General features: G+C 47.5%; 1 protein-coding gene across 3 annotated transcripts in view; it reads right to left on the reverse strand.

The window, feature by feature from the left end:
• Positions 1-19,929, reverse strand: part of LOC140396154 (glucoside xylosyltransferase 1-like) — a 149,924-nt gene that overhangs the window by 102,989 nt on the left and 27,006 nt on the right. For 2 of the 3 annotated variants that reach the window (XM_072484376.1, XM_072484375.1), the window contains exon 2: positions 7,600-7,692. The exons of the other annotated variant lie outside the window; for it this stretch is intronic. In XM_072484376.1, the coding sequence (XP_072340477.1) occupies positions 7,600-7,692 (93 nt within the window). The remainder of the gene's footprint in view (positions 1-7,599; positions 7,693-19,929) is intronic. 3 annotated transcript variants of the gene reach the window in all.

Genomic DNA, 19,929 nt, shown 5'->3' on the forward strand with positions numbered 1-19,929 from the left:
TCACACTTTTACATGCATGTTACAGTCTGAAGCTATGTATACTAATGGTAGAGCCTCCAGTATATTTTTAATTGCATGCTGATCAGGAATCCCTCCCCTTTTACCGCCTGCCATTGGCATGTGTTGGAAGATAATCAACCTGTTTGGCCATGTTATGAATATGCCTTCCTTGTCCAGCAACTCCCATCCACCCACCAGCCTCCCCCCCCCAACCAACAATCAACTTTGCTGAACTCAGTCATGACTCTTCCAATCACCCTTTTCTCAACCCACAAAGCCTCCAATGCCTCCCTCCCTCCCTCCTTTCTGCAGCCTGATGCCAAAGGCGTACCTGCTCAGAAACCAGCTTGTTTTTCCAAGTGGCTAACTGCAACCAGAAAAGAGAGAGAAAAGTGCTAATAGTCCCACTTGTTAAAATTGTCAGGACCCAAGGATAATTCATTCTGCTAGGTTTCCCAACCTCAAAGCAGCCACTCGCACAATTTATTCTCAATGCCAGGCAGGCTATATTCTCATTGGACAGGACAAATTCAATTAAGTAGTCATACATGTAGGCTACTTACCTTTATTCAATTAAATATCAACAATCACCATCCAATTTTTCTCCTAAATTTTCTTTTAATTTTAGTTTCATTTATTCTTCTTTACTAATTTTTATTTCCCCAATTCTTCATCTAATGATTCCTGAGGAAACTTTTTCCTTCCAACTCTTTACATTTTTGAGGTTTAAGAAGTGGAAATGGGCAGCAAGCGCAGATTTCTTTATTTTTTTAAAAAAAGGTCTTCTGCCCCTCTAGTGTGTAAATATTATGTCAAAAGCTAAGCCCATCCCCCAACCATTGGAGCAGATCATAGATTTACAGTTCTGCCACACCTGGTTATGACTTGTGGTAGACAATTAAACACTCAACAGGAGGAGGCAGCTCCATGAACATCCCCATCCAAGGTGAAAACATCTCCAGCATGTGAAATGCAAAATCAAGAAGTGCTAAATGGATTATCTACCTCTGCCTCCTCCTGGGATCCCACCCATCAAAGATGCCAGTCTTCTGCCAAGTTGATAAGATTCAACATGATAGAAGAAATAGCTGAATACAAAATTGTGGAACCTGACAATATCCCACCTATAATGAGGACTTGTTTTCCAGAACTAGCTGTTCCTCTAGCCAAGCTGTTACCACACAGATACAGCACCAGCATCTATCCAATTAAGTAGATAATTGTCCAGATATATCCTGGCCATAAAAAGCAGGACAAATTCAAGCTGATCAATTACCACCCAATCGGCCTACGCTCAATCAGCAACAAGTTACATCAAGACTATCGTTGACAATATTATCAAGCGATACTCACCAATAACCTGCCAACCGATGCCTCATCACAGCCCTTGGGCCAAACATAAACAAAGGTCTGGATTCCTGAGCTGAGGAGAGTTGAAGCGAGTGATTGGAGCTCACCACCAGCTTTTCAAGGCAACCAGGGATGTCCCACGAATGCTATTTTTGCCAGCAATGCCCACACCCCATAAATTAATTAAAATTGGCCAGGCAGGCTATAAGCTCCCAAGGCGCCCCAATCAGACTTACCTAGTTGTCAGGATTTGTATTACTGCAACCTGTCAATGGCTCCATTTGTTCTTATGCTAGATGACAGCTTTTTGTCACAGCAAACAATCATCAGTTGTAACTTGGTTAACTTGCCCATTTCATGAAATTAAGAAAGCAACAACTTCAAGTGTTTAGATATCATAGAATTTACAGTGCAGAAGGAGGCCATTCGGTCCATCGGGTCTACACCGGCTCTTGAGAGGAGCACTCTACTTAAGCCCACACCTCCACCATATTCCCATAACCCATTAACTCCAACTAACCTTTTTGGACACTAAGGGCAATTTATCATGGCCAACCTAACCTGCACATCTTTTGACTGTGGGAGGAAACCGGAGCACCCGGGGGAAACCCACGCAGACACGGGGAGAACGTGCAGACTCCGCAGAGACAGTGACCCAAGTCGGAAATCGAATCTGGGGCCCTGGAGCTGTGAAGCAACTGTGATAGCCACAGTGCTACCGTGCTGCCCTGTAAAATCAAGTGGTGAATGTGGGCAGCTCATATACAGCTCAACTTGCTTCATTAGAAGTGGATTCTCTTAGTCTTGATCCTTCCACCATTGGGAACAGATTCATTCTCATGATTTTCAATACCTAAATCAAATCTTATCTTAGCTTTCTCCTCTCCCAGGAAAAGAGTCTCAACTTCCCCAACTGAACTTTCTCACCATGGAACCTACCTTGTGAATCTTTTATGCACTCTAATGCTTTCTTGTCAAAGAAGCAGGAGTATTGGCCTGCAGAGCCTGCTCCACCATTCAAACAGATCATGGCTGACCATCTACCTCAGAAGTCATTTTACCCAACCACCCCCATATCTCTTGATGTCATTAGTATCCAGAGCTTCAACAGCCCTCTGAAGTAGAGAATTCCAAAGATTCAATACTCTCTGAATGAAGAAATTCCTCCTCATCTCAGTCTTAAATGGCCTACCCCTTATTCAGAGACTGTCCCCTGGTTCTAGATTCACTAGCCAGGGAAACCTTCCTACTACATCTATCTGTCATGCCCCGTAGGAATTTTATAAGTTTCAATTAGATCATCTCATTGTTCTGAACTCCAGAGAATACAGGCCCAGTTTCCTCATAAGACAATCCTGCCATCCCATTATATTGCATCTCCCATGTTCTTGCCCATTCACCAAGCTTGCCCAAGTCACCTCGAAACCCTCCTCCATTTGTGGGGACCAATGCTAAACATCGTCTGCTAGGGTCTCCTCGGTGAGGCCAGTAAATCCCAGGCACTGGTTCTGGCATTGGCAGAGTTCTACAAGTCTGGATCCTGGCCATTGTAGACGAGATCCAGATCGCGACGTCTAGCGAGATCTCGTTAGATCTTGCCAGGTGTAACGACCATCGGGAATCCTGAAAGAGTCTCTCGTGGGATCTACCATCCGTGTCCCATCCTGATTTCAACGGGGCGCGACCGGTAAATCGCGCCACATGTATCTACAAATTACTTCTTTTTTATAATAGATTCTAACGGATCTGGATAGAATATAAAAACCTCTGGGGATTTGACTGGGTGGATGTGGAAAGGACGTTCCTTTAGTGGGAGAATCTCAAATTGTTTAAAAATAAGACAGAGATGAGGAGAATTTTTTTTCTCTGAGAGTCGTGAATCTTTGGAACTCGCTTCCTAAAAAGGCAATGGAAGCAGAGTTGTTGATTTTTTTTCCAGACGGCTAGGTATAATTTTGATTATAATCAGATCGGCCATGATTTTATTGAATGGGGAGCAGGCTAGAGGGACCAAATGGCCTAATCCTGCTCCTAATTTGTGTTTTTACTCTCTCCCTTCTTTAATAATAGGAATTAATTTGCTATTTTCCAGTCTGCATGAACCACTAATACATCCATTATCTCTATAGCCACCTATTTCAATACTCTGGATGTAGCACATTAGGTTCAGGGGATTTATCAACCTTCATATCTTTCCAAAAATGTGGCACATAGACAGGGACACAATACACCAGTTGAGGCCGAATCAGTGTTCTATGCAAGCTTAGTATAACTTCCTTACTTTTGTATTCTGCACCCCTATTAATAAAGATTAGGATGGTGCATGCTTTATTAACCACTCTCTCAATCTGTTCTGCCACCTTAAATGACTTATGTACATATACACCCAGATCCCTCTGCTCTTTCCCCCCTTTAGAATGTTGTTTCATTTCTCCAAGTTCTTCCTACAAAAATGAATCACTGCATCACATGAATTTCTCTGCATTGAATTTCATCTGCCATTTGTCCATCCATCCCATTAATCTGTATATTTGTCCTGTATATGACCTTTTGAAGTTCCACATTATCCTCTTCACTGTTCATAATGCTTCCCAAGTTTTGCATCATCCCCCAAATTTTGAAACTGTGCTTTATACACCAAGGTCTAGATCATTAATATATATCAGAAAGAGCAACGGTCCAACATTGCTGCCTAGACAACTCCACTATAAACCTTCCTCCAGACTGAAAAACATTCATTCACCACTACTCGTCATTTCCTGCCAGTCAGCCAATTTCAAATCCACTTTGCTACTGTCCCTTTTATTCTATGAGCTATAATTGTGCTCACAAGGTTGTTGTACAGCCTTTTGGAAATCCATGTATATCACATCAACAGAATTATCCTCATTACTCACCAAAAAGAACTCAAGCAAGTTAGTTAATCACAAGTTGCCCTTAAAAAATCCATGCTGGTTTTCCTTAATTAATTTACCCAAGTGACTATTAATTTTATCCCAAATTGGTGCTTCTGGAAGCTTCCCTTCCACCAAAGTTAAACTGATTGGACTGCAGGTGACCAAAAGCTTGGTCAAGGGGAAAACTTTAAGTAGCATCTTAAACGGAAGCAAGAGAAGCATAGAGATTTAGGGAGGATATTTCACATCTGAGAACCTTGGCAGCTGAAGAAATAGCCACCAATTAGTTTGAAAATGTAGGTCAGTGAGCTCAGTAAGTTACTGGGATGGAATGGTGAGAGTTAGAATACAGGAATCAAAAGATATAATTGGGAATAATCTTTCCAGTAGGTTAGTGGGATTTAGTCAAGGTGCTCCTACATATTAGCAATGAGAAAATTGACCTGTTGATTTACATCAGAAGTCACCCAATATCAAAAAATTTTAACATATGAGATAATTGTTGGAAGATGTTCTTTGCTCTTAATGCTGCAGGAGCTTTTATAATCACCTGACCAGGCAGCCAAGGCGTTAGTTTATAAAAGAGGATACCTTTGATAATGCAGTAATCCCTCAATGATGCACTGAATTGTTAGCCTAGATGTAGGATTTCCACTCCTGGATAACAAAACAAATGGCAGTTTCCACCTCTGAGAAATTCCTATACATCACTTTGCCTTTCACAAGTTCTAAGTTCTACTTTTGCTTATTTTCTTTTCAGGGGAAACAAAAAAATCAAAGGAGTGTAGTGATAACATGATTGTGTTGTAATTCACTGACTGAACACTGGGAGTCTCATTAGTATACAAGTGAATGTTAGAATCAGGTGATCTCAGACTGACTCGGGAGCTGGACAAGAGGTTGCTTGTGCATGTTCGTACTGTTACTCATCTGCTGTTTTGTATATATTTGACCCACAGTTAATGTTAATAAATCATTTCTAGCTTTAGCTTGTAATATAAATCAGGCCATCAAGGAACATTACAAGGAACGTTCTAAAAATTAATGAAATCACATTGCGCTGTTTTTTGATAGGGTAAGGGTAAATACATGATGATTTCTCTTGCTTTGCTAACCTGGGGAGTGCCAAGTCCAAATGTAGAAGCCTGGTCAAGTTCAATAAGCTTACCTTAAGGACAATGATCAAACTGTGGGTCACGGTGCCAAATGGAGTCGTGAGCCCAACTCCTCTGAGACTGCACCCCACACGGAGGTCCAAGCAGTGTTGAATCCTGCTCTTACCCTGTTTGTATCTGCCTTCCTCTCTCAGAGTTGGGAAGGAGAGTCCTGCCCAGTGCCTACACTATAAAAAAAGTTCAGCGCACGAGAAATTTATTTTCTTCTCCCACACTTCATTCTGCTCCCGCTGAACCTTTCTACAGGATGTGTTCTCAGGACTGACAGCTTAGCTCTCGGGATTTTCTTTCTTCTTCTCATGACCATTTTAAAAGGTTGCATACAGGGGACTCACTAATTTGGACGTTCCTGCTCCTTGACGCATTATTGAACCTACTGTGCATCAAGTGATAGGAAGGTGAATTAACAAACCAACAGGTGGATCTGCAGAAATTAACTGGAGCCTGAGGTGGAATCAGTTATTACATTGGTGAGTACGTGGCTGGTGGCAGAGGATGAAGGGTTGGAATAGCCTTCCTAATTAATATATGATTCGGTCTGAAAGGCGACAGCATCAACTACAGTTTTCCTCCTAGCCCCAGTTCACAACAGGGGCATTGGCATTGGAATTAGTCACACACTGGCTCAAACTGTAGAGCTGCTGCACCTCCCCACTGGCTAACCAAGGGAAAGCAAAAGAGAGGAAGGGAGGGGTTCATTACAGTGCATGTGGTGGGAGCAGTGAGCACACACAGAGGGACTTTGCTGAGTCATCCAGCACCAGGAAATATAGTGTCTGGCTGAAACCTACAGGAGCACAAAAATTGATATTTTTACAAATTGCTTTAAAACATAGATTTTCTTATTTCTTTGCTGTATTATGTTGACACATAATATGTAAATTTTATTATATACTGAATGTTACTGTATTGCTTTATATGGCACATTAGTTTTCATGTGTTAAAATTGAGTCACATTGGAAAATAGTTTGGAAAGCACTGGTGTAGGACCTCCCCATGCTGGCTCAGCCACTCAAGTGACAAATTTGTTAATTCATTCGAAAAATCTTACCTGGTGGTCATTTAATTGTGATTTCAAGCCCCTGATTAAGATTCCTGAAAATATTGTTCATTCTAGGTAGCTAAGAAAATTTTAAGTGCCAAAATAAAATTATGACTATACATTTTCACATACCAACCACGGATTAAATTATATTAAATTCAACTCAGAACCAGAAACATGATTCCTGAAAATTACCCTGAAAATGTCTTTTCGTACACATATTTCCTGATTTAAATCCTAAGGCTCAGAAATAGGAATTTAGTCTACCAATAACAAAAACTCAAATATTCACAGCAAGAAATATGTTCTTAGTGAGATAAAGTGCTGTTTGAGCTACTCTCCCTTTTTCCAATTTATGCTCATCATCTCTCATCTTATCAGAATTTACAGTGCAGAAGGAGGCCATTCGGCCCATCGAGTCTGCACCGGCTCTTGGAAAGAGCACCCTACCCAAGGTCAACACCTCCACTTTATCCCCATAACCCAGTAACCCCACCCAACACTAAGTGCAATTTTGGACACTAAGGGCAATTTATCATGGCCAATCCACCTAATCTGCACATCTTTGGACTGTGGGAGGAAACCGGAGCACCCGGAGGAAACCCACGCACACACGGGGAGGATGTGCAGACTCCGCAGACAGTGACCCAAGCCGGAATCGGACCTGGGACCCTGGAGCTGTGAAGCAATTGTGCTATCCACAATGCTACCGTGCTGCCAATAAAGTAATTAACAAATTAAGTTTGCTGTTGTGTTATGCAAAGATGCAGTGGGCAGCAAAATACTTTGAACTTTATGTGCAGAAAAAAGGAGACAGTATGGCTGCAATCATGTTGCCCAATTGTTTTAAGTATACAAAATACTTCAAACATCTAAGGTCATTGAATCTAAATTTCAGTATGTCTGCCTCTCCACACATAAGCATTCATTTGCATGAATGTGTATAAGAATACACGGTCATGTGTATCAAAGCAACCAACTTATAACTATTTTCCGCTCATTTTCCAAATGTAAGTTTCCCCCCACCACCTCCCGTTCCCCACAATACTACGAACACTAGTCCCTGAAACCGGAACATGACACTATTCTGTATACAAATTACACTATTCTGTATACAAATTACAAAGCAGCCTACCTAAATGCAGATTCCCAAAAGCAGTTCACTGCACAAACACCAGTGGGCAGCATCCAATATGGATTCCAGAAAGATACAGATACATCCTTACACCTGATTGAATAAAAAGAAAGTAGGCCATTTATGAAAAATAACTTATATTTTCACAAAGCAACGTGCAAAAAAATAAAATTACCACGCATAAAGGAAAGCATAAAAAGTGTGACTGAATTCAGCTTATGTATTATGTGGACCATTTAAAAAAATATGATCTAAAAATGCACAATAACAGTTTATGAAGCTTAATACAATGAATTGATTGGGCTGAAATAATGGTGAAGCAGGTTAGTATAATCAAAAAGTTTTAAATTCCGAATTGTTCACAAGTTGAATTTTACATTTGAACAAGGAATTAGTTAAAAGATGCCTTGAGCTCCTGAGAGGACCTGATAATGGGGGTGATTCTCCGATATTGAGGCCAAGTGTTCGTGCCGTCGTGAACGCCGTCGTGTTTCACGACGGCCCAAACAGGGCCCGGACACAACCTATTCTGGCCCCCACAGGGGGCCAGCATGGCGCTGGAGCGGTTCACGCCAAAATTAAGTGGTGCCAAATGGGTGCCGTGCAAACCCGCATATGCGCAGTTGGGGCAGCCCAATCCTGCGCATGTGCAGTTGGGCGGCGCCATCCTCGCATGCGTAGGGAACGTCTTACACACGCCGGCCCCTCACCGACATGGAGCCGGTGTTCTGGGGCCGCACGCGGAAGGAGGTAGACCCGAGGGGGCGGGGGGGGGAAGAGGGCGGCCCGCCGATTGGTGGGCCCCGATCGCGGGCCAGACCCCATCGGAGGCAACCCCGGTGAAGGAGCCCCCCCCCCCCCAGCGTTACCGCAGAGTCCCCGGCGGCAGTGACCAGGGGTTGATGGCGCCGGCGGGAACCTTTCATGTCGTAGTGGCCCTCGGCCCATCCGGCCACAGGGGGCCAGCACGGCGCTGGAGCGGTTCAAGCCACTCCAGCGTCCTTACTGCCACGCCAACCCGTGCATGCGCAGTAGGGGCCGCCCATTCCTGCACATGCAGTTAGGTTGCGCCATCTGGCACACGCGCGGGGAACTTCTCATGCGCGACTGCCCCTCACCAACACGGCGCCGGTGTTCTGCGACCGCAAGCGGAAGGAGGTAGGCCTGGGAGGGGTGGGGGGGGGGGGGGGGCGGCCCGCCGATCGGAGGCCTCCCCCCCCGGTGAAGGAGCCCCCCTCCCCCACAGGCCGCCCCCCCCCCCCCAGTGTTCCCGCAGGAACCAGGGGTGGTCGGCGCCGGCGGGAACATGTCGTGTCGTAGCAGCCGCTCGGCCCATCCGGGCCGGCGCTAATCACGCGGTGCTGGTTTCGGGGGGTGGGAGAATCGAGTGCGGGGATCGTGGCCCGATTCACGCGGCGCCCCGGCGATTCTCCCTCCCGGCGTGGGCGGGGGGGGAGGAATCGTGCCCACCATCTTTTTTAAATAGGTGATGCATTCAATTCACAAAGTTGATGTGACTGAAAATAGAGCATGTTGCAGGTGTGTGACATGGGACTATGAGCAGGCTTCATGCACCATGTCTAACCCTAGGATATTTAAAAGTACTTACTTAAAGAAACATATGTTTTGGGATAACTAACCACACACCTATCTCGTAGGTTGATAAAACTTGAATACTTCCAAGAATGAAAGGTGAAAATTAGGGCGTCAGAACTTTGAAGCTTGGGTAGAGAAAATATGATTTGGTACCAATGGAGAGGAAGAAAGAAAAATCAAGTTACCACTCCAACTGAAAAACGCATTTATGGATGTTTGCATGATTATACTCAGCAGTCTTCTTGGGAAAAGAAAAGGAAAGACATTTCAAATGCTGCTTAACACTATGGCTTCATAATCAAGACAGGAAACTAAAATTTAGTCGTAATAATGGTTGCATTTTCAACTTTAAAAGTCAATTTGATCTTACAAATTTTGCTCACTACAATAAAAAATTTAGAAAAACTACAGGCGATGTAGAATCATAGCAATTTCAGCAAATTGGATGGTCCATTAATTTGTATTGGTGCCAAATCCAAGTTTAAATTATCCACCTTATCCCATATCCCTTCTCTCCCCCACCAAACAAAATGCTCTGACATAGTTCTTCAAATGTTTATCGAACTCAATTTAACTGCTTCAATGGCTACTTTTTGTAATGTAGCCCATATTCTAAAGACAATGTTTGAAAAATTGATTTCTACTCTCATTTATATTTCTAGTACTAATCTTGAACAGATATGCCCTATTGTTAATGATGCACAAGCCAGAAGTAATGTTTGGTCATTTATTCTCTCAAACAGTCTTCAATGAACACTTTGCATCGTTCTTCACAATAGAAAAGGATGATGCAGGTGTAGACGTCAGGGAGGAGGACTGTGAAATATTAGAAATGAAATGAAAATCACTTATTGTCACAAGTAGGCTTCAAATGAAGTTACTGTGAAAAGCCCCAAGTCGCCACATTCCGGCACCTGTTCGGGGAGGCTGTTAAAATTGAGCAGTGTTTCCCAAACTTTGAGCAGAAGCCCTAATGACCTCCCAAGAGCATTGGGGAACCGGAAACATTCTCAATGTCTATGCCCCATTTTAGCCACAAAATAGATGTGAACACAAAAGTCAAATGTAAACATGTCTTTTCTAGTTATTATTGTAAGAGTCCTCCTTACTTATTTCCTTTGTTCCCATTTCTTTTATTTTATTATTATTTTATAATTAGAAGGTGCTTTTAAGCAGAGGAGTCAAGATGAAGCAGTCTGCTAATCGGGACAGTATGTTTCAGGTTTTGTATTTTGGAGGAGTGAATATTGGGAACCAGTTGAGGAAGTTGTTGTTTTGATTGGCTGGCTGGCAACCTGTAGGTTGGTCATGGACAGTGTTCTGCCTGACAAGAGTCAGTGATTGGTTCCTGTGTGATGGTTCTAAGACCTTGGCAGAAGCGTTTAGACCTTGAAAGTGAAAGGGACAGTCTCTCTCTCTCACTGCAAAAGTAAAGAACTACTTTATTGTTCAAAAACCAGACTGCCTGGCACATCTTTACAATAAACTTGAAATTATAGTGAAAGTAGACAACCTTGCCAGAGAAAACCATCAAAAGCCTAGAAGGAAGAAGTACCAAAACGAAAGCTTGAACTCCAGAAATACATAAACTGGAAGCCATCCTAGTGCATCAGAGATCCTTTATACTTTTATTTTTATCGATATTTTCTTTACCTCTCAACCACCTTGTTCCTTCTGTTGTTTGTTTGTGTGTATATAGAGTGGGGTAGTTAGAAAGGGAGAGGGGGTTGAGAAAGCAGTATTAAATGGTCAATTACATTTTTGTCAGTTTTAATTATAATACTGTACAAATTAAAACGTTACTGGTGTTTAAATTTTACAAACCTGGTGACTGCAGTTTATGGGGTTCAGCCAAGGTCCTCAGGTATTTTAACATAACATCTAATTTCAATGTGACTCCAGGTCAAATGGGGCTGGACTTGACTACCCTCTAGTCCACAGGGTTGACACTGATCCCCTTCACACACGCAGAAGGAGCTATGATTGTCTGCTCTCCCTCTCTTCTCTCTCTCCAGAAATGGTGTGAGCTGCTGTATTTATGAATCTACAGAGAACCTGAATGAATGAATCCACAGCGAAAGCCGTTACAGACTGAAGACCGAGGCCTCGACCTAGTTTGAAGGAAAGTGTGTTTAAAGACAAGCATCTGAAACAAAGACTCTTTATCTTTTTATTTATTATCTTCACCCCTCTCTTCCCCTCTATATTTGTTTTGCCTTGTGTGTGTACAGAGGGTGGGGCAAGTTGTGGGGGATTAGGAATAGTTAACCAGTTGTATTTGCTGCATATAATAAGCAATTGTGTTCACACAATTATTAGGCAGCCAAGGGCCAAAAAAGTGTAGAATCCGTCAAAGTCGCACACATAGACAAGCAGGCAGAACGCAAAGACTGGGTTTATTTCGATGTACAATAACCTCCACTCCCCGAGGGGTCGCCCTCCCTGACCCACACCCAAGTCGGGGTTTATATATGGAGAGGTTTCATCTTGTTAATGGGGAAACACCCTCCCCATACTGGGAGGCCATGCGGGATCAGATAGTCCTTACACTGACCTCCACTGGGTTATAATACCTTCCCCCACCCCCACCACAAGTCAATGAAATATCCATAGCCATAGATGGGTCAGAGGATATCCTTGTTTTCTTCGCCCAGGGACAGTATCCGTGGACCGGCTGTGTGGCATCCGAAGGGATCTATCAAACAGTGTTTTTGCAGGGAGGGTCTGGGCGGGGCCGGTGAACATTAGGCGGCCATGAGAGCCGGTACGATGGGCTCTGGTGGTGGGAACACATCTATATCAGAGTCAGAATCAGAGATGGGCTGGACCTCTTCTGGTATCTCGACCTCCTTGACTTCCCGAATGAGGTCTCTGTGGCTGGCACAACCGGGGGCAGCGGTGGCAACTGCAGCGGAGGCAACTGCAGCGGAGGCGGTAATACAAGCGGTGGCCAGGCCCGGGCAGGGACCTCCAGGATTAGGTCCGGGGAGTGGGGAATGCAGCTGCAGAGGTAGTCCATAGGTCAATTTGACTCGCGCCCTTGGGCCCACACTCGATACCTGACTGGTCCAGTCTGGGCCAACACGATTCCAAGGATCCATGGGGCCCCTTCACAAATGTTTCACAGGTGTACCGGATCCCCGAGAGCAAATGTGTGCAACGGTATATGTCATCCTGCATCAGCCTCAGTCTTGTCCTGACCCTGGCGGACCTTCCCGTCAATGTTCGAGATAACTAAACTCAACCGAACGCGGAGGTGGCAATTCTACAGTAATTTGGCCAGAGAAATTCCCCTTGTGGCAAGCAGTATTGTTCAGTAGCAGAAGAGGAATCTTGCCAGCCAAGTCCCCCAGGAACCAGAGGTCTGTTTCTTTATTCCAAGTTTAAAAGTTTGAACTGCCCGCTCCGCTAATTCATTTGATGCTGGGTGGTATGGGGCAGTACACACATGTCGAATGCTGTTCACAGCCATGAATGCCCCGAACACTGCACTGGTGAAAGCCGTTCCATTGTCCTAAACCAGCACCTCTGGTATCCTGGGAGTGCTGAAGGATTATTGCAGTCTTTCTATGGTGGCCCGAGCTGTTGTCACCTGCATCTTAGGACCTCCATCTACTTTGAGTGGACGTCCACAATAATGAGAAACATCGCTCTCTGGAATGGTCCCGTGAAATCGACATGGAGGCGAGACCCAGGACAGCCCGGCCAACTAGAATACCCAATTATTTTTTTTCCAATTGAGGGGAAATTTAATGTTGCTAATCCACCTACCCTGCACATCTTTGGATTGTGGGGGTGAGACACACACAGACACTGGGATAATGTCACACTCCACACGGACAATGACCTGGGGCCAGGATCGAACCCAGGTCCTCGGCGCCATGAGACAGCAGTGCCAGCCACTGCGCCGCCATGCTGCCCCTCCGCCAGAGGTTTCTGGCGCTCTTGGCACTGCACACAACGCTGGCCCAACTTCTTGATGTCTGCATCCACCCATGGTCGCCACATGTAGCTGCAAGCCAGCATCTTCATTTTGGCCCGAGTGCCTGTTGTGGAGGTCCTGCAAAAGTGGCTCTAGTCCGCGCTCGGGTACCACCATGCGCATCCAACACATGAGGATGACCCTCGTCCTCAATGCTTAATTCGGGGATCTTCAAGTCTCCCAGCAAGGTGCAGTGCTGGACCCTATACAAGATAATATGTTGCACCCGGGACTGGTGCGGGTCTGTTCGAGTCCATCCACCGATGCAGAGCGCTGTGACCGCAGGGAGTCTATTAAATGGAGGGCGGCGATGACTTAATCGGCCGACGCTGGTGTTGGCGGCCTGGTGAATCTTGACTCCGGAACGGTGTTCGAACACGTACTCGGACGCGGCTAAACGCAGAACCCACCATTGGATTCTGGCAAAAGTGATTTTGGTGGGGGTCTTAGGAAGAAGCCCAACAAGGGCTTGTGATCTGTGAAAATGATGAAAGGATATCCATCAACATATTGATGGAATTTTCTACGCCAATTACATCAGCCAAACACTCTTTCTCAATTTGCGCTTGGTTTTTCCTCGACATCCACCAAGTTCGAAATGCAAAAGCAATGGGACGTTCCGATCCGTCGTCCAGTCGGTGGCCGTGGGGGGATGGCAGCATCGCATGGCAACAAGAGTGGTTTGGATGGGTCGAAGTAGGTCAGCAGACGGGACGATGGCAGCTGCTTCTTGACCAAAGTAAACGTTGCCCCCTGGGCCTGGGACCAGTCCCAACCTTGTCCTTGCTTTAACAGCCGATGGAGGGAGAGGGGGTTGGGGGGGGGGGGGCAATATGTTGGAGAGATTTGACATAAACTTGCCATAATAGTTGACAAGATTTGGTATAAACTTGCCATAATAGTTGACAAGGCCCCAAAACGAATGCAGCTCAGTTGAGCCATTGGGCACTGGGGTCTGGTGGATCGCCTGTACCTTCCCTTCCATTGTGTGGTAACCATTGCGATCCACACAATAACCCAAGTGGGTAATTTCAACCGCGTTGAATAAACACGCGGTCCCCAGCCACCTCGAAATGCCGGAGGACCTCAGCCAAGTTTTCCATGTGCTCCCGGTCACACGACCCAGTGATCAGCAAATCATCAAGGGAGTCCGCGCAGGATGTTTTAGCACACTGGGCTAAATAGCTGGCTTTTAAAGCAGACCAAGGCAGGCCAGCAGCACAGTTCAATTCCCGGACCAGCCTCCCCAAACAGGTGCCGGAATGTGGCGACTAGGGGCTTTTCACAGTAACTTCATTGTAGCCTACTTGTGACAATAAGCGATTTTCATTTCATTCATTTTCATTCTATCACCCGTTGGAAGATGGCACAAGCGGAAAAAAACCCAAAGGGCAGCCATGTATATTCATATAGCCAACGGTGCACGTTGATGGTCACAAATCGACTGAAATACAGAGCCAGGGACAGCTGAAGGTACATATGGCTCATGTCTAGTTTCAAAAATGATTGGCTTCCACTGAGTTTGGCGTACAGATCCGCAATGCGAAGGACGGGGTAGCAATTCAAATGCGAGACATGGTTCACCTTCATCTTATCATCCCCATAGAGGCAGACGGTTTCATGACTGGCACGAGCGACGATGCCCAATCAGAAGACTGGACGGGGTGGATTATCTTCAGGTCCTCAAGACTGACCAGTAAAGCATTCAAGAGGGGTCGGGAGCAAAAATAGCGCATTTGCTCCAATGGGTCCACGCTATTGCAGGCCACAGCTCCTTTTATGGTGTCCAAATCCTCCTGAAATACGGACAGGAATCTGGCCAAGATGCCTTCAAGGCCGTGCGGGTATATCTGGCAAACCCTCTGCCAGTCCAACAGGCGATGGCGCAGCCAATCCCGCCCCAATAAACTCGGACCGCTGCCATGGTTGACCACCAATGATAGGTGTGCCATCTGCTGACAATATTCAACCGGAACCATGGAGGTTATTGCAATCACCAGTGGCTTTCCTATGTACATGGCGAGGCGGGCATTGGTGTTCCGAAGGGTCAGCGTCCGAAGGACGGATCGGATCTGATAAAAGGTACAGCTGACCACGGATACCGCTGCCCCAGTGTCTAACTCCATGCAGGTGAAATGCCCATTCACCTGTAATAACAGTTGAATTGGGACAACCCAGGTTGAAGCCACACAGTGCAGTTTGTGATAGGCATCATCGTCATCTAAGTAGTGGGCTTCACTCACCCTCACCCTCACAGCCTCATCCCCTCACCCTCACAGCCTCATCCCCTCACCCTCACAGCCTCATCCCCTCACCCCCTCACAGCCTCATCCCCTCACCCCCTCACAGCCTCATCCCCTCACCCCCTCACAGCCTCATCCCCTCACCCCCTCACAGCCTCATCCCCTCACCCCCTCACAGCCTCACAGCCTCATCCCCTCACCCTCACTTTCTCATCCCCTCAGCCTCCATCCCCTCAGCCTCACATCCCCTCAGCCTCACATCCCCTCAGCCTCACATCCCCTCAGCCTCACATCCCCTCAGCCTCACATCCCCTCAGCCTCACATCCCCTCAGCCTCACATCCCCTCAGCCTCACATCCCCTCAGCCTCACATCCCCTCAGCCTCACATCCCCTCAGCCTCACATCCCCTCAGCCTCACATCCCCTCAGCCTCACATCCCCTCAGCCTCACATCCCCTCAGCCTCACATCCCCTCAGCCTCACATCCCCTCAGCCTCACATCCCCTCAGCCTCACATCCCCTCAGCCTCACATCCCCTCAGCCTCACATCCCCTCAGCCTCACATCCCCTCAGCCTCACATCCCCTCAGCCTCACATCCCCTCAGCCTCACATCCCCTCAGCCTCACATCCCCTCAGCCTCACATCCCCTCAGCCTCACATCCCCTCAGCCTCACATCCCCTCAGCCTCACATCCCCTCAGCCTCACATCCCCTCAGCCTCACATCCCCTCAGCCTCACATCCCCTCAGCCTCACATCCCCTCAGCCTCACATCCCCTCAGCCTCACATCCCCTCAGCCTCACATCCCCTCAGCCTCACATCCCCTCAGCCTCACATCCCCTCAGCCTCACATCCCCTCAGCCTCACATCCCCTCAGCCTCACATCCCCTCAGCCTCACATCCCCTCAGCCTCACATCCCCTCAGCCTCACATCCCCTCAGCCTCACATCCCCTCAGCCTCACATCCCCTCAGCCTCACATCCCCTCAGCCTCACATCCCCTCAGCCTCACATCCCCTCAGCCTCACATCCCCTCAGCCTCACATCCCCTCAGCCTCACATCCCCTCAGCCTCACATCCCCTCAGCCTCACATCCCCTCAGCCTCACATCCCCTCAGCCTCACATCCCCTCAGCCTCACATCCCCTCAGCCTCACATCCCCTCAGCCTCACATCCCCTCAGCCTCACATCCCCTCAGCCTCACATCCCCTCAGCCTCACATCCCCTCAGCCTCACATCCCCTCAGCCTCACATCCCCTCAGCCTCACATCCCCTCAGCCTCACATCCCCTCAGCCTCACATCCCCTCAGCCTCACATCCCCTCAGCCTCACATCCCCTCAGCCTCACATCCCCTCAGCCTCACATCCCCTCAGCCTCACATCCCCTCAGCCTCACATCCCCTCAGCCTCACATCCCCTCAGCCTCACATCCCCTCAGCCTCACATCCCCTCAGCCTCACATCCCCTCAGCCTCACATCCCCTCAGCCTCACATCCCCTCAGCCTCACATCCCCTCAGCCTCACATCCCCTCAGCCTCACATCCCCTCAGCCTCACATCCCCTCAGCCTCACATCCCCTCAGCCTCACATCCCCTCAGCCTCACATCCCCTCAGCCTCACATCCTCATCCCAGAGTCTCGCTGCTTCTGTATGTATCGGACCCATTAGAGGGGATGGAAGAAATCATGAGGATTCTAGGGGAATTTGGCTGGTTTTCAGGGTATAAGCTAAATATGGGGAAAAGTGAGATGTTTGCGGTCTAGGCGAGGGGACAGAAGAGGCGATTAGGAAGCTGACGTTTTGATTAGTAGGGGAGGCTTTTGGTACCTACGCATTCAAGTGATGCGGGAATGGGACCGGCTGCATAAATTAAATCTGGCCCGGCTAGTAGACCAAATGAAGGACGATTTCCGGAGATGGGACGCACTCCCGTTGTCATTAGCTGGAAGGGTGCTGACGGTGAAGATGACGGTCCTCCCGAGATTTCTGTTCATGTTTCAATGTCTCCCCATCTTTATTCCGCAGTCCTTTTTTAAACGAGTCAACAAAGCGATCTCTGGCTTTGTTTGGGCGGGCAAGACCCCATGGGTAAGGAAGGTAATGCTTGAGCGGAGTCGGGGAGAGGGCGGACTGGCCCTGCCAAATTTTAGTAACGATTACTGGGCGGCGAATATAGCCATGATCAGGAAGTGGGTGTTGGGGGAGGGGTCGGCATGGGAGCATATGAAGGCGGCTTCATGCAAGGTCACCAGTTTGGGGGGGTGGGTAACTGCACCTCTGCCGTTCCCGCCGGCACGGTACTCAACCAGCCCCGTGGTGGTGGCAGCCCTGAGGGCAATGGAGGAGACATGTGGGAGCAGAGGGAGCATTGGTCTGGTCCCCAATCTGTAATAATCACCGGTTTGCCCCGGGAAATATGGATGGGGGGTTCCGGATATGGCGGAGAGCAGGGATTGAAAGGATGGGGGATATGTTTATAGAGGGGAGCTTTCGGAGTATGAGGGCGCTGGAGGAGGTTTGGGTTGGCGAGGGGAAACAAATTCAGGTATCTGCAGGTGCGGGACTTCCTACGTAAACAGGTGTCAACCTTCCCGCTCCAACCGCTAAGGGGGATTCAGGACAGGGTAGTTTCCAGAGGATGTGTAGGAGAATGGAGCGTCTCGGACATTTACAAGGAACTTATGGGGTCAGAGGAGACGCAGACCGAGGAGCTTAAGCACAAGTGGGAGGAGGAGTTAGGAGGAGAGATAGAGGATGGTCTATGGGTGGACGCATTGAGTAGAGTCAACACGTCCGTAACATGTGCCAGGCTCAGCCTGATACAATTCAAGGTCGTTCACCGGGCTCACATGACAGTGGCCCGGATGAGCAGATTCTTTGGGGTGGAAGACAGGTGTTCAAAATGTGCGGGAGGACCAGCGAACCATGTCCACATGTTCTGGGCATGTCCCAAGCTTAGGGGATTTTGGCAGGGGTTTGCAGATGTCATGTCCACGGTGTTAAAAACAAGGGTGGTGCTGAGCCCAGAGGTAGCGATTTTCAGGGTGTCGGAAGACCCGGGAATCCAGGAGGAGAAGGAGGCAGACTTTCTAGCCTTTGCTTCCCTGGTAGCCCGGAGACGGATACTATTAGCTTGGAGGGACTCAAAGCCCCCGAAGTCGGAGACCTGGCAATCGGACATGGTTAGCTTTCTCTGTTTGGAGAAAATCAAGTTCGCCTTGAGAGGGTCACTGTTAGGGTTCACCCGGAGGTGGCAACCGTTCGTCGACTTCTTCGTAGAAAATTAATCATCAGCAGAAGGGGGGAGGGGGGTTAGTTTAGCTGAGAGTAGGGGGTTAATAAAGGTGGAACCTGTAAGGGAGGGAGACGGCTTTTGCACTATGTTTATCATGTACATTGTTTATTGTGTTGTTGTTGTTATAATACCAAAAAATACCTCAATAAAATGTTTATTAAAAAAAAAGGAATGACATGAGAACTAAACGCCTTTGTGGAGCAGATGGGGGGGGGGGGGGTTTGGTGATGGAAGTTCATTCACCCTAGGGAAAAATAATTCTCCCTTTTTCTCCAATGTGCACAAGGTCTACTCTCGTATACACTTCTTCATCGTAAGGAAAATGGTGCTTCCAGGGCTAGGAAGGGCAGAATACTCCACGATCATAATCTCCGGCCACACGATGCACTCCATGCCAGTGAGGTTGGAGAAGGGCCATCCAACATGCTCCATGGAGGCTGGATGCAGCTCTCCTCTCCAATAAGGAATTCAATACTAAAATATCCCAAGCTATCAACGGTTATGTAACCTGTAACCCCCCACATTCTGGGAGACACTGAAGGTGGTGATCAGTGGAGAAATATAAGCTTATAGGGCCCTTCGGGATAAAAAGGAAAAGATAACCAGGCAGCAGCTGATCGACTCCATACTGGAGGTGGATCAGCAGTACTCCACAGGCCAGACCGTGGACCTACTCGCAGAGGAAAAAGCTGCAGATGAAATCAATCTGCTCTCCACGGGGAAAGCAGTTCACCAGCTCTGCCAGTCACAGAGAGCCTTTTATGAACATGGAGACAAAGCTCACTAAATAAGGAGGCAGGCTGCCGCAAAATAAATAGTGCAAGTCAGGGACAGGGAAGGTAGGATGGTTGCGGCCCCGAACAGGGTTAATAAGGCCTTTGCAATCTTTTACTGAGATGTGTACACCTCCGAGCCCCTGGAGGGGTATTCGAAGATTATACAATTGCTCGATGGACTGGATATGCCAGTGGTGAAGGAGGACAAGAAGCAAGAGCTGGAAGCACCGCCAGAGCGCAATGAGATCATAAAGTGCATTAACTCCATGCAGTCAGGGAAGGCACCGGGACCAGATGAGTTCCAGATAGACTTTTACAAAAAAATTGTAACAGCAGAAGCCCCACACCTGTGGGAGATGTTCAACAACGTCAAAGGGGGCCCTGCCACCCATGCTGGCACAGGCCTCGATCCCACTGCTCCCAACAAAGACAACGACCC

The sequence above is a fragment of the Scyliorhinus torazame genome, chromosome 19 (assembly GCF_047496885.1).
Source record: "Scyliorhinus torazame isolate Kashiwa2021f chromosome 19, sScyTor2.1, whole genome shotgun sequence".
Classification (NCBI taxonomy): Eukaryota; Metazoa; Chordata; class Chondrichthyes; order Carcharhiniformes; family Scyliorhinidae; genus Scyliorhinus; species Scyliorhinus torazame.